General features: G+C 38.3%; 1 protein-coding gene across 4 annotated transcripts in view; it reads left to right on the top strand.

The window, feature by feature from the left end:
- The window catches only part of LOC145976794 (limbic system-associated membrane protein), a 166,458-nt gene that overhangs the window by 140,451 nt on the left and 9,989 nt on the right, over positions 1-16,018 (top strand). For 3 of the 4 annotated variants that reach the window (XM_083108205.1, XM_083108204.1, XM_083108206.1), the window contains 5 exons: positions 4,414-4,572; positions 8,541-8,669; positions 9,019-9,156; positions 14,305-14,454; positions 15,263-15,307. In XM_083108205.1, the coding sequence (XP_082964331.1) occupies positions 4,414-4,572; positions 8,541-8,669; positions 9,019-9,156; positions 14,305-14,454; positions 15,263-15,307 (621 nt within the window). The remainder of the gene's footprint in view (positions 1-4,413; positions 4,573-8,540; positions 8,670-9,018; positions 9,157-14,304; positions 14,455-15,262; positions 15,308-16,018) is intronic. The other variant, XM_083108207.1, reaches the window with a different exon arrangement.

Genomic DNA, 16,018 nt, shown 5'->3' on the forward strand with positions numbered 1-16,018 from the left:
AATGTGAAGCATTAGCAAATGTAGAAGGGATTTAAGGAAATCCACCGTTATCTAAAATTGACTGGGATCATTCCGCTTGGTAACCTCAGCTTGTAGAAACAACGTTAGATGAAACGAAGTGCATAGTCACGTTGAGGAGTGGTGAGTTTCTAGGACTCCGAACTGGAGAGAGAAGGTTGTTACCGGTAAACGGAATGGGCGAGGCGGATTGAGGTTGATACGCGATATAGCGGGGTTTGCTTTAATATATAGAATTTCCCGCAACCCGTAGAACGGTATCATAACCAGACCCAGACCATGCAGAACAATGTGAATAAACTGTGCGGTGTAGTAGGAACATATCGCAGACGTATATCAATTCCGAATGGTGTTCAGCAACACTATAATAAATGAAGACCTATTTGCATATGGTTATTGTTACACAAGATAACGCTATATACGGAGTCGCGTAGATGTCAGCGGCACATTCTCCATTCGCCTTTCATCAGCAGATTATAATAATTCTATAACGTCCTGCTTGAATCGCGAGAGAACTGCGTATTGTCAAAAACAGTATTATCACTCGTAATCCACGTCAAATAATTGTCCGCTTGAAACAAAGCGGAAGATCGTTAAATTTCATATTAAAATTGTTTTATATCCCATTAACATATGCATATAAGCTAGCAGTCGACTATGTCACAGTAATAGAAGCGGCGTACCAAATCTGGATTGATGCGAGGATGACGGATGCCGAGCGGGACGGCTTATCATCGTGTATATATATGTTGTGGACGTATGTATGAAATAATACGTGAGATAGATGGTAGACATGCCGCTAAAATAACTGAAAAATTGTACAAGCTTCATCATACATTTAATCAATAATATCATCTTGATTGCGACGTATCGCTATATTTTATAAAAATATCTATCCATTATTGTTACGCGTAATCACGTAACTTTTGTGGAAGCTTGGCTCGAGAAACTTTTCAAAATTCATTAACCGTTTGTACATGTTTGTATATATGTTTGTATATGTTTTGTATAGAAAAGCTGCCGTGAGATAAACAAAAAGTCACCAAGGACAAAGAGTGACTGAATTCGCGTAGGTATTGAGATAATGCTTTATATACAGTTAAGTGCAGGGAGTAAGATTTGGGTTCAGATTGATGTGGTGGTAAACGGTAGCAGCCGCATGAGCGATTGTGCCGAGTTTTGTTTTGTAGTTTAGCGTCTGTCGGGTTACAAAACAGTAGAGCAGTAGATGGAACGGAGGAGTAAAAGCGGATTGCAACCGCGGTAGCGCCCAATTTGTTGTAAAGTTTTCACTGAATACATCGACTTGAGAAATCGGATCATATAACTCAGTGAATTGTGCATAAGTCTCAGTTAGGGAAACTTAAAATTAATTAATTAATTTTTTATATATTGAAAAAGAGAGGAAAGGATTTAAACAATATTTTGTAATTTTTCACAAGTACCATCTATCTATCATTTCATATAATGCAACACACTTTTCATTATTAATAATAATGTATTATTATTATGAATATTATATAATATTTATGTGTGTTAATTAGCAGACATTAGCACAGGATCCTATTTTTAATATTCAGTTTTTTATTATTTTTTTAAATAACATCCAATATACAGGGTGAGTTTTTTATCTTGAGACATCGAAATATCTCGTAAAGTCAGTTTTTTATTATTTTTTTAAATAACATCCAATATACAGGGTGAGTTTTTTATCTTGAGACATCGAAATATCTCGTAAAGTCTAAAAGATACGATAAAATGTTTCAGACAAAAGTTGTATGGTTTCAAGGGGAACATAAGATGGTCCCATTAGTTTGACCTTAAAGAGTCACCTGAAGGTCACGTGAAGGTCACCTCCAACTTTTTAAATGAGACATCCTATATGCTTTTACATATTCTTGTAGCTCATCTCGAGAGCTTTCCAAAACACTATAATTAGGTTAGTTTTCGTTAAGTACTTTCCGAGTTATGAGGCTCGAAATCATTTCTTAATTTTACATAAACCGTAAAATATTTTGTAAAATATTCATTTTTCGATTATCTTACCTCAATACTTTTATATACAAAATAATGAGAGGAATCAATTGGTGTAAAGAAAACACATAGTTATTTTTAAGAAAAAATATATAATTGTTAATTGCAAATTAAATATTTTTTCTTAAAAATAACTATGTGTTTTCTTTACACCAGTTGATTCCTCTCATTATTTTGTACATAAAATATTCAGGTAAGATAATAAAAAAATGAATATTTTACAAGATATTTTACGGTTTATGTAAAATTAAGAAATGATTTCAAGCCTCATAACTCGGAAAGTACTTAATGAAAACTACCTTATTATAGTGTTTTGGAAAGCTCTCGAGATGAGCTACAAGAATATGCAAAAATATATAGGGTGTCCCATTTAAAAAATTGGAGGTGACCTTCACGTGACCTTCAGGTGACTCTTTAAGGTCAAACTAATGGCACCATCTTATGTCCCCCTTGAAACCATACAATTTTTGTCTGAAACATTTTATCGTATCTTTTAGACTTTACGAGATATTTCGATGTCTCAAGATAAAAAAAACATTCTGTATGTGTAATATTGATATATAATAATAAATATATTATTATTCCCCCCATTTAGTACAAAATAGCGCGAAATACGTCAGTTATTACAAGTTGCATCGCATCAAAATTCGCATGGTCCCCAAATAGATGCGTAGGGTGAAATAAACGAAGGAATAAACGAGCTATCGAACGAATAAATGTTCGACTGTGCAGACGATAGGGCCAGCGGAAGAGGAACGGGTCCTCCCGATGGCAGGTGGAGACTCTAGGTAGCTTTGACCCGCCAATTCAGCATCACCCATACGGGCACTCAACCGCAAATCGAGTTCCGGCCGTAGGGCGGAATAAAATCGACCCCGTCAACCTCGTCCTGTTCCTCCCTTCGATAACCGATGCAGCCTTGTGGCCCCGATTCTCGTGTAGGAGAATCTAGTAAGACATTACTCGCGAGGGACGCGTTTGTTCAACGCCCTGGGAGAAGGTAAGAGAGGAAGAGCAACCAAGTATGAGAGAGAGAGAAGGACTAACAGAGAAAGGGAAAATAAAGGAGGAGAGTTCGGGTCGACTTTAATGGCTGTAGCCAAATGGAAAAGCTTGGCCGCGGGATAACCTGGCCACGCTCGAATTATGATATCCGCAACGAGCGCGTTGGGAATCGCACACGCGTGTCGCGCGATTCTTTCCGAATCGTAAAGGCATCCTTTCATGCGAGAGTCGAAGGTTGAAGTAAGGTGGAGAGCTACAACAATCACAGCTGCACCTACGAACATTCAATTGAATTTTAAAAATCACGCCGAGCAATTTCGCGAACATTTATGGATTCTGGAATTTTTGACAATAGGTGTAGGGCGAAATGTATATATGTGTATGGGTATATGGGGCAACAGAATAACGAATAGACGTATCCAAGTATTCTCGAGTCGTATCCAGGCTATCCTAAACTCCGAGCAACTCGACATTGTTATTCCTCGAATCTCAGAAAGTTGTACGAGACCCGAAATATCCTTCAGATCCCCCTCTTTAATGGCCGTACATGAGGGTCCGATCGTGTACCATTCAGTAGATAGGGTGCGTCGCGAGTTCGCTTCCGCCGGAGATGACGCGGATGCGTTGTGCCCGCGTCGTTATCATTCTGTACTTTATTACGTGCAGCCTGTATGCGTCGCCTATGCACGTGCCGTTTGTAGTTTCTACCCTCTCGGCGCATGCAGAGAACTAATCCACGCCAGCTGATTTATGAACGACCAGATATACTTGTCCATCCTTACTGCCTGCGAGAGGTAACTTACGAGCGTTATTGTTGCGTATTAAATGTTACGACAGGAGAGTTTGCATTCGGAGGGTTGCATCGGTAAATGTCACGAAGATGTCGGATTTATTACTTCCTGCGTACGCTCCCTTACCGCGCAATTTCTGGTATCCAGATACCGGATGTAAGCGTTCTTATTAAATATCGCATGATTCTTATATACGTTCAAAGGTAGTCCATTAGGAGGATTAAAGACAAATATAGCGGTGATCCTTGATCCAATTCGGTTTTCCTTGGTTTAATGTACTTTTCCGTCCAACTTTCCGTTGAATCGCTGATATCTATTTTCGAAATGAATAGCTTTTCGCGGAAGGTAATTTTAAAGAATTATGTAACCGCGATTGCGATTCTCGCTGGAAGAATTTTATACGATTGTATAAAAATTGAAACGTTCGAAGTACGATATGAACAAGGGTGACATGTTTGGAATTTTTCTCCTCAACCTCCCAAAACATTTTCTTTATACTTTGCGTTTCCACGCAGCTTATATTTATCAATGCAGTATTTTAACGGTCGCACTTTTCTGCCGACAGTGCCGCCCGACATCCTGGACTATGATACCAGCACGGACATGGTGGTGATGGAGGGGCGGAACGTGACCCTGCGTTGCGCCGCGACCGGGTCCCCGGCGCCTAACATCACCTGGCGACGCGAGGACGGTCAGCAAATTCACCTCGCGAACGGGAGCGAAGGTTGGTTTTAACGAGAGTTGCCCGCGAACGAGCGTAATTCGCAGTCAGGTCGGCAATAAAGCCGGGAAAATTCGTTGAATTAAGGGGTGGCTCTCTCTCTCTCTCTCTCTCTCTCTCTCTCTCTCTCTCTCTCTCTCTCTCTCTCTCTCTCTCTCTCTCTCTCTCTCTCTCTCTCTCTCTCTCTCTCTCTCTCTCTCTCTCTCTCTCTCTCTCTCTCTCTCTCTCTCTCTCTCTCTCTCTCTCTCTCTCTCTCTCTCTCTCTCTCCCCTGCCGCCCCCTCCCTTCTCTCTCTTTATTTCTCTCGTTCTCTCTCTTTCTCTCGTATTTGCTCTCAACGTCGTCGGATGCCTCGTTTATAGCGAGAACTAATCGAATACGACGAGAAGACGCGGCGTTTGATGCTTTCTCGCCGAGAGTGCAACCGACGATCATTTGCGATGCGGTCTTTTTCGGGGTTGCGCTTTTAACCCCTCCTTTTGAAACGCGCGCGAGTCTCTTGCTCCAACATGTACCAAGTATTTTACATGTCATTAGCTCCCCGTGCAGGACGATCATGCAATTTCCGCGATCCGCATTTGCCTTTGCGAGATTTTCAAACCGTCGGAGAAAAAGAGAGAGAGAGAGAGAGAGAGAGAGAGAGAGAGAGAGAGAGAGAGAAAGTTGCTCTCTTAGTTCTTTATAAACTTTTCCTTCTACGTTTCCACTTTTACCACCGAATATTTCCGCTATAAAGCGCATTAATTTCAACCTTTTTTTTATTTATGCGAAACTGCGAACCGTGTAACATGTAACATGTAAGCATACAAAAGCGAGAGGAGGACTTCATTCATGAAGTTTGTAACTTTTACAGTTGACTTGCAAAAAGGACATACGCGAAGCGTTTTAAAAATATAATTTAATTCGCCTGACAAACGCGTTTATAAAGTGGGAAAGGACAAGTTTCAAGTATTTATAAATATCGCATGGGGTGTAAATTATTTTTCATCTCTGACGGAGAGATAAATGGGAGCTTCAAAAGGAACGAGGACGCAAGCTCGAGTGGCCCGAATCGAGTAAATATCCCGTTAACATCCCTAAACGCGCCGAAAGCTCGTTCCATCGCGCGCGCGGCCGTAAAGGCACTTGAAAAAAAAAAAGATTTACGTTCGCGGAGAATATATTCGGGTGGACTGAACTGCATCGCGAGTGCATCGCAGTTCCAACGGCAGTATCAAGCCCGACTAGTGGCTTCGTGGCGGCCACTTGGGAGCGCAAACACACCGCGTAGCAAGACCAATAGATTAGAGCGAGGTGATACGTTTGCCGAGACCGAGAAGATCTTCTATATTTGCATTGAAATTGGCAAACACAGCGAGCACATACCTGATACGCGTAAATGCGCGGCTCGCGTATACGTTATGGGCCCGATAAACAACCGGATCGACTTTAAACCGAATGATTACGCCAACCATAGTTGCGCTTTCACGCTTTCAATTCGATAAGGTACGTATAGCGCCGAGGAGAAAGATGTAAAGATACCGCAGTGATGGATCGCCGTTCGAAATAGAGAGATGTCCATATCGGTTCTCTTCCGGAAGAATAACACACGTGACAATTTTTTCTTTTTCGACAGCTGTAGATACGCGACACGTGTTCGCATATTAGAGAGATTCGAACTTGTATAATAATCCAATAATGTGGAGTATAATGATATTATGATTAGGATATTGTTACACTCTGAAGCATTATTAAATTATTTGAAACTTCGATGCGGTATGTAATCTTACCTCGAGGGTTTTGAACTCGAGCAAGTTAGCTTCATTAGCTTCCGATATCCTGTCAAATTTGTCATTATGCTTCTTCAATTACATTTTAATAGAAAAGTCCTTTATGTAAAAGTTCTTTAAGACGCTTGCGCCCCTTAAAGGTATCCGTTACTTTAACGTATCTTGTATTTACATCGTAGTTAATTGCTGCTGTCTTTTCCAACGACATTTAATCAATTATCAAAACGCGGTATAAATTTTCTGACAGATTTAATTGTGGAGAGAGAGCAGAGAGGGACATATAGACAGCCTAAACTTTCGGATAAGTAAACTGAATTTGCACCTTGTAATGCAGATGGTCTCCAAACTGTGTTGCCAGAGTTTAACAACTCTCTGTAAATTGCTATTTGAATTTCGAATGCAGGGAGAAAAGATACAAACCAGTTTGAATCACTTTCGCTCATATTTGTTAATTAATATTTCAAATCTCAAATTATGATTACATATTAAATGTTCGGGGAATTTTGTGTCATATTTATCTTTTATTTCATTGAATTTAACATTATCGCACAAATATGTTTTATGAACAATGAGAATTTATGAAATATCTCGAATTTGAGAGAAAATTTAATAGTAGTCAGCAGTATGTTTTATTTATCATCATCCATTGTCTGTGTATTAGTATAATTTAAAATGCTTTATAGAGGTCGCATACGTGCTGGAGTTTCTGGCAATCAGGTCCGCAGCTGCTGCATTATGCGGTCGTTCGTCAAAGCAGTTTGCACATTTTCCCAGTGCATTTTAGCGCGCGGAAGTGGTCCTTCTTCGCCGGCGATAATGGTTACATTGATAAAATGACAAAAGTTTTCGCGCATGTATTTCTGCCATGTACGCGATGCGAGTCGGTGCCAGCATTATTCTTGCGATAAAATCTCACGATTTTAAGACGTGTATACAATAATTGTAATAAATTTACATGAAATTTTGCATTCGGGAATTCACCTAACGTACAGAATCTAATGCAATTCAATTCGTTCCTAAATTGAAACGAATAGTATAAGTGACGGAACTTTGGCAACCAATTTCCGTCGTGTCGCGTGCGATGCCAGTAACGGTGCTGACGTCAAAAAAAAAATTGCACAAATGTACTTCGCAAACTTCACTGAAATGGACGAATACGTTTAAAAATATGAAATTTCCAATGCAAAGTACGGAGAGAAATGCCATCGGCGTTATTTAAGCCATTGATCGAATTATAGAATCGTTTTAAAATCATTTATATATTGTTGTTTTTTAAAAAATTGTTTTTTTTATTTAAAAAATAATTATCTTGATCTTTAATCTTAAATTTATATAATGTTATCGATAATTAAAAATGAATATGAATGGAACAATATATTATAGGCAAAAAACGGTATTTTTTTTAACCTAATTGCGAAGTTTTTCGGAAATTCTACAGTTTCGGTCTGCCAGTGCTAATAAAAATATCGACATCAAAGCGATTCGCCGATCCGACATCACGCACTTTTCCCATGCACCGAGTTGTCTATAGCTATAACTTTATCGAAATTCCCGAAAACCGTAACACATTCCCGAGAATAAAAAAAAAAAAAAAAAAAAAAAACACAAAAATTTGGCGAATTCCACTGAGGTCTGACGTTCCATGTTTCATGCAAAAATCGATTGACACCAAAAAGCATTCGATGTCATAGCGTAAAAGTTACATCTACCTCGATTTATCACCGATAACATCGATCATATTTCTCACGGAAATTCTTGTTGCAAACTTATTGATACCTTTCCAACATATAGTTGTATGTAATTTCGTCCGCTCGACAAAATTTTCACACTTTTTTCACTTTATTGACAAATGAAATTCATTTCTCGCAATAAATTCCGTAATAAGCGTATCTTTGATTCGGAATAAGACATTATTTTTCTCAGAATTAGTTTCGTATCATAACTGATAGCATAAAAATAATTATTAATCAGTAATATCTAATTAATTTTAAACCATTTAATTTTAATGTTATCATAATGTTATGTGTCTACATCAAAATAATCAGATATTATGTGTGTGTGTGTGTATGTGTGTATGTATACAATCATATACAATTATATAAAATTATAATATATAATATATATAATATATATAATATAATAATATATATAAAATAACATTTATATGATTTTTATGATTACAATTACTTTTTTTGATTACAGTTTCGAGCGTGGATGGTTCGAACTTTAATATTACAAAAGTTAACCGGCTGCACATGGGTTCCTATTTATGCATCGCATCCAATGGCGTACCACCCTCCGTCAGTAAAAGAATAATGCTTACTGTGCATTGTACGTATATTCTATACCATGCATTTTATCTCAAATTAAATTTTATTTCAATTTTATTTATATTGCGAGGCATTACTTTTTTTTATTTCTTTGACAAAATTATCATCACAAAATTTGAATAGTCCACTAGTTGATGCGTTTATATCAAATATTAAATATCGAAAATTTATTTAATTATCAGGAATATAAACATAAAGAATATAAAACAAATATAAAGAAGAATCTTTTATATTTACATACAAAGATAAAAATAATCATTTAAAGCAATTGTGCAAATAGAGATCAAGGATTCGCTTACAAGGATGCCATATTTGAAATTTGAAATTTAATTGTTTCGTAATTGTTTCAGTTCCACCAATGATTTGGGTTCAAAATCAGTTAGTAGGCGCTCGCGAAGGTCAGAAGCTGACCCTCGAATGTTCCTCAGAAGCATTTCCGAAATCTATCAATTATTGGACCAGAGATCAGGACAAGATTGTGCCGCAAGGTGAGTATTAATAAGATGAGAAATATCCGATAAAATAATAAGAAGTAACTTGACTTTTATAACGAAAAACAGATTTTCGATATAAAATTTATTAGCGACAAATAAAGGAAAACTTGTACGACGTATTTTCTCGCACGATACGTTGCAATTGCATAATAAAAATTCGCGGTCGTTCAGACGCGGGGGTCTCATGAAAGAATCATGACCATGGTAGAAAGTGGGATGACTTTACACAATTTTGTAATATGCATCGTTCACGGCACGCACCTATCGCGCTTTTTGATGATTCATGTAACTCCACGAGAGGAAGATAATTACACCCCCGACGCGTATTCTCCTCTCTACACGATGTATATTTGCGCGAAAGGAAAATAACTGGTTGTTAACGAACCCTCTGAATAATGAAAGTTCCATACCGAACGCATAAACACGCACACCGGCGAAGCGCGAATATAAGCGTTTCGCTCCTGCTTTATGCCTCCTATAAAAGACGGCTTTAGTACTTTGCATCGATTCGCCATCCCTTTTCGGATTCATATCTTTTTTTCTCGTATCGCACATACACGCACCCACGCATACTCGCGTGACTCCTGTCAAGTACGTACGTTTAATCGCCAAAGGAAGCTACGCGGTTATGGCGCGCACTCTTTTACGGCCGAGAATTAAGCGTATTATGAAAAACACAGTATCGTTCATTAAACGTTCCAACGATCGAAAGTTACGACGCGAACGATGAATTTTGATATACGACGATGAATTATTATGACGTATTTCACTTGTACGCTTTTACGTGCGCGCGATGATACGTACCGCGTGTACCGTATATTATACTCTGGATAACGCATTATGCCACGTTATTATATAGGAAACGTGCTTACGGCTTTTCAATCTCATTTAAACAGCTGACAGAAATCTTCGGACGCGGGATTACATGTTAACACGATCGGGGGTCAGAACTCGCATTGTGCGCGACATTATTGCGTTCGATACAGATGCAAATGCTAACCACAACGGCGATGTAATAACGGCCGACGCAGAAAAGGGCGATTCTGGCCGTGTTTGCCGTTCATATACATACTCGTCGCGCGTCCTTAGCCTTCCTCATAAATGCCAGATAAAATCATGTTATACCTTTAACGTGCTACCGGGATTCGCATGCATTATTCAGTGGCTAATTCCGGTCAAATAAACGGCCCGAAAGAAGAGAGCCGCGCGAGATGTTCGCGCCGCCGCGTACCGCTGGTATACTGCTTAAATAAATAAATCTAACGGTATTAAAAACTAGATTGCCTCTTGTAATCGCCATATTACCTCCTCCTGCATTTATTTCCAAGATATACAAGGCCGGACCGCGTGTAAATTAAAAGCAACGCCGCGTTTCCAGTAGAAACTCATTTAGGGAATTAACTTCCAGATTGGATTCATGAATAAAATGGCATTAGAGGATTTTATTTATAAAGGAATTTAAAGATATCCTTCTTTTTGCGATGCCCCGAACGCGCGCTAATCAATAGTAATTGGATTAATAGCGATAAAGCGGGACGAAACACAAAAGTTTTAATTATATAAAGACGATCGCACATATAATTCTTTTTCAAACGAACAATGTGATAAAATAATGATTCTTTCGAGCGATATATAAATTCCCAGTTAATGAACGCTAGATGTTCGATCTATAGCAACGACAGCAGCGCGCAAAAACGACCAGGTCTTCAAGAATTGAGGAATAATTAAAAATATCATTGTGTGAAAAGTTGCTGTCCACTCATTTTTGAGAAAATCTAGCAGCATGACGGCCTTGTTTGTCCCTTTTTTATGGTTATATATTCGTTACATTGTAGTGCACTTTGGGATGAATGCTGGAGCCAGCCCCGAAGCGGTGAAAACGTTGCATTCGAATTGCACGCTCGCGCACATCCTGTGTTTCTTTCATTTCTTCGGCCAATTTCCATTTGCGTCTAATTGAAAGCATTCAAATAAACAGAACCGGCGGAACGGACGTGATTGTAAAAATTTCATCCCGCGCTCGCTTTTGACCGCCTGATGTCAATCCGCGAGATTGCCCGTCACATTTCTCCTCTGTTTTTTTTTTTTTTTGTTTTCGCCCGACTATTGACTGAACGTGATCAAAGCTAATACGGGCTGACGTTTGTTTTTGTCGTCCGATTGTGTTAAGTTATTTCGTTGAGATTGCACATCGGCGAGACGTGTCGCGGCGTCGCGCAAACAACACGGTAATATATTCACCTTAACGATTACAATGGACGCAATGAGAAATAACGCGAGCTGTAGAGCTGTAGGGGGATGCATGTACGGAATGGCGTGACTGGAAAAATGATTGGAAGCGATTTCACGCGTTCTAACAAGACGTATCGTGATCGATGCCATGGCAGATAGCGTCGAACTCGTCGTTTAGATCGGAAATAGTTCTTGGTGGCGACATCGAATCTAAAAATTTCGTAGAGTATTTCAGAGGAAAACGTTACGAGATGTCGGTCGTTCAAGTAAAAGAAGCGAATTATCTAACTTTATATATATCATCTCTTTCTGAATTACACGTTTGCATAAAAATCGATTTGACCAAATTAATATGTATAAAATAATACGCAAAGCCGAGCTCGATATGCTTGGTATTTTTTGTAGTAAATGAAAAATAGAAAGAAAAAAAGAGAGAAAACAAGAGGGATTTTTTTTCTTTATTTTTATAAAAAATTCTGCAGACCCCTTTATTAAATATTTCATTATTAATATTGCTGTTATATGCATATCAAGGCGATTTCAATAACCTATATTTTCTGATGACTCACTGTGCATAATTTAAGTTTTGCCCTATACAAATCGGATCGACTTCAAATCGCCTCCGCCGATGACAAGTACAATAGAAACGGAATTTCTCCTCTAGAAACAAGCGTCCAAACTGACAGTCATCGCCGAATTCTAGGCGAACAATTTTTACAAAAGCATTTTCACAAGAGCAAAGTTGTCATCTCAATAATCTTTTCTTTTCAGTTTGCGAAATGGCACGAAAGGAAGTTTTACAGTCTTGTCAAGTACTCATATATAAAGACTTTGTAGCAATTTGCTGGGTCTTATAAAGGTTAAAAGAGTTGGCTGATTTGAATAATTTAAAAATATTATTTCATTCCTTCCACAAGTATAATTTAATGTTAATCTATAAATAAATTAAAATAAAACCTTCTCTTTGATATAAAAAAATATAATATAACTCAAAAATAATATATCCATATATAATATAATCCAAAAATTCTCTCCATTTCAACGAGCAACTCAACGAATAATTTAACTAATCATGTTTTTGAGAGTGATGTTCTCGCAAAAATTATTTTCACCTTCATTTGATTTTACCTTATAATATCTTCTTTTAAATATTTTAAATTTAATAATTTCGTACCGCGCGTTTCTACTCTATTCGAAATGACAAAAATCCTCGAGCTACGAATTTGGACTCGTTGCTATCGAGGACTGGACGATTTCGACCTATGCCTTACATCTGCTCGTGACATAGCTTGCATAATCAATCTAAGATCCCGCGTTTTATCAAAACGGCCGGCAAATCGCCTCTGCCGACATAATAATAAACGACGTTCCATTTCGAGCCGGAAACGGCCATTGAGATCGACAGTCGTCTACGAATTCTCATGGCTGTCAAAGGTGAAACGTCACAATAGCTCAATCAGGTTGGAAGATGGTCCGTCTATAACGTCGTCTATCGCGACGCTAGTTCGGTATTCGACGCGCGGTGATCTTAAGTTAACGTAATTTCTGTTTCGATCGGCGCCATTCAACGGTGCTTCCGGTGGTTCTCGGTTCATAAGATTCCAAAACGCTATCTCAAGATGGTATCTCGCGCGAAAAGCGCCCGACGCGGAATGCAAAACGGAACAATAAAAGGGATACAGTCGTGGACGGAACGTACTTTGGATTCACCTCAGAATGGATTCGGGACGGATAATGCGCTTTCCGTGATCGCGAATATCGATATTCACCATTTTATGTTATGACACATTTACAAGAGAATCAGAACAAGAATCAGAAATTGTATATATAACGTTACGAGGAGATAATAGAAAAACTGATACTTATAAAAACGTTCAATAATAGTCATTTACGAGGAGATAATAGAAAAACTGATACTTATAAAAACGTTCAATAATAGTCGTCATAAAATCGCAGTATAAATAATTTTAGCAATTTTCTGCAGCTTATAATTTAATATCGCATGTATTCTCTATAAGTGACAAATGGATAATAATTCTCGATATTCGAGTAAAATTATGCAAAATTTTTTTACAACTAAAATGTAAAATGATTTATGTGTCTAGATATAAAATGTCTTTTATTATTGAATTATTATCTTTTTAAAACGTTTACGCTAATTTTTCTTCCTTCTTTCGGAGATGAGTGAAAAAACCCATCTGTAAAATCAATGATGGAATGCGCGAGAGAAAAATTTCCCGAGACACAGATAAGTCGTGCCAACCGCTTATTAAATCGTCCGACTTTTTTAAACAGGAAATAATTAGGAAACAGATCTCTTTGTTGAATTCCGGCTTTCTCATCCAACCATGGCTTTTATTATAGAAGGAGACGGCCGAGTGCGAGTTTCTATGAGATTTTTCGTATTGTCACCGCACCGTGGTTGACCCACATACCATGGATGCACGAAGGACAGACGATCATTTAAAAGCCCTCGATTACAGCCGCATATTCCGATAAAAATACCCGTGATTCGGTCGTACTTCTATTTTCAAGCTCCACCCAAAAGAGTAAATCACGTCAAGGGAATGACGGGTAACCCCGGGCGGACGTGACTGACAGCACATGACGGAAAAGCGAATTTTTTTGTTTTTCTTTTTTTTTTCTATTCCCGTATGCGCTCACGTGTCTAGTTGATTTAAACGTGATTTTTCTGAAATTGGGGCAAAGAGCGCGGATATATAATGTCCACGTATTATTTTTTTGAGATATCACTTTAATTCAATCGATGTAATTCGGCGACCGCCGCGCGCGCGCGCGCATTTCGGGAGAATTTATCTTTTATTTTGACGACAAGGGGAAAAAATGAAACAAAGGGGGGTGAAGTAAAACTGTGCGGCGCATTACTAACGAAATTGCAATTTGTTGCAGGAGGAAAATACGAGCCAGTGTTGAAAGATAACGCGTACAAAATACACATGAAACTGACGATAAACTCTGTCAGTCCAACGGATTACGGCTCGTACAAATGTGTCTCCAGAAATTCGCTGGGCGACACTGACGGCAGCATTAAAGTCTATCGTAAGTGTAATTATAGCATTTCTCATTTAAAATTTTCGCTATTTTTCTACGCAGCAGAGAGAAATTCTCGTAATGAATTTCATAATAAACGATGTTCAGCGAAACTAAATTGTAGTAAAATTACATATTATTTTCCGCATATATATTTGAGACACTCTGGCGTATTTGACTTCGACAAAATAACAGTAAAATAGCTCGCTCATACATTGGCTGCAGCTTAAGCAGCAGCTGTGTTAAAATAGTTGAAATTTTTACGAAATACCGAGTGAAATCCGACGCGAGGCAGGTCAGACCTTATTATTCTTAAAAGTGCTCGCGCGCTTATGAATAAAACAATATTTCGCAAAATATATTCCCGCGACTACGGGATACGCCTCTCCTCGATTCGGAATCACAGCTCTCTGGGAAAGTTCTTGTATACACTCAACTGACGCGTTATACCTATACGGTTGCGGGGTTAGTACCTATCCAATATGTGAATCGGCTCTCTGAAAACAGCCAAGTGCAAAGTGCGCACGTATACGCGCGTTGAAACTGTTTGCGCTCGTAAAGTAAAAGATAACAAGGAGTTAGGACATGCATAAACAAAGTTGCGAGTTAAAGTGTGACTTGAAAAGAAACTATCCGCGTTGTACATTCCGCTCGTTATTTCTTACGTACAACTGTCGGGCCGCGAATCGCTCTTCAGTGCATCCCCTCGACTCGAGACATTCTTCAGCTCGCGCGCTTTAGAAGCGTCTGACGTCACTTTGATGTGCATGATGTAGTATCGTTTGAATAATATTGAACGCTGTTATTTGTGTTTCAGCAATATTGAACTCCACTTCCAATGACAGCAACACCAAGCACAAAGGTAAGTACTATTTTCTATTTATTGTTAATAGCGGTCCAAAGCGTAATTTTCCTTTTTCATGCAAAAAATATATAGCTCTTGTACACATTTTTAAAAAATTCATCATAGGTTTCATTCAGGATCATAGGGGTTTTTTGTATCGATGAGAAGAAATCTTTCTTGACAGAAAGTCATGATTTAATTTTGAAGTTGACTTATGAATTTCAATGGAATCGCGAATAAAGCTACTTCGTCGAGAGATGGCTAAGCCATTGATTAATTAACTGCTTCATTCCAATCTCGTTGTTCGAAATATAAATCGATCATTCGTCCTTATTGCTCGCTTTGTGTTGAGAGGTACTTTTTGAATGATGGAACGTAGTGTACTTCTCCAGCGGACAAACGCGGGTCGCTGATTAATTAGATCGAGTAGTCAGTTTGTGCGATCGAATCAGTGCATCGAACACACTCTGAGCCCAGCCAAAGTGCACGTTTTAGCATTGTATAGTTATGCAAACAATGTATAATCTCGGCATTATCTTTTATTCTTTGTGTTTTAATTGGGGAAATCTCTTATACAAATGTCTGGTATAAAACAACATGTTCTTTTGTCATAATTTTTACGAGTTAATTTTCAAAATACGTTTCATGGTATACAGGCTGTTTCTTAATAAGCGCGAAAAATTTTAGAAGATGATTCTTTGTCGAAAATTAAGGGGGGTTTTTCATATA

This window comes from Camponotus vicinus, unplaced genomic scaffold (assembly GCF_025532165.1).
Source record: "Camponotus vicinus isolate PSW18456_S1 unplaced genomic scaffold, iyCamVici1.0 SCAF_9, whole genome shotgun sequence".
Classification (NCBI taxonomy): Eukaryota; Metazoa; Arthropoda; class Insecta; order Hymenoptera; family Formicidae; genus Camponotus; species Camponotus vicinus.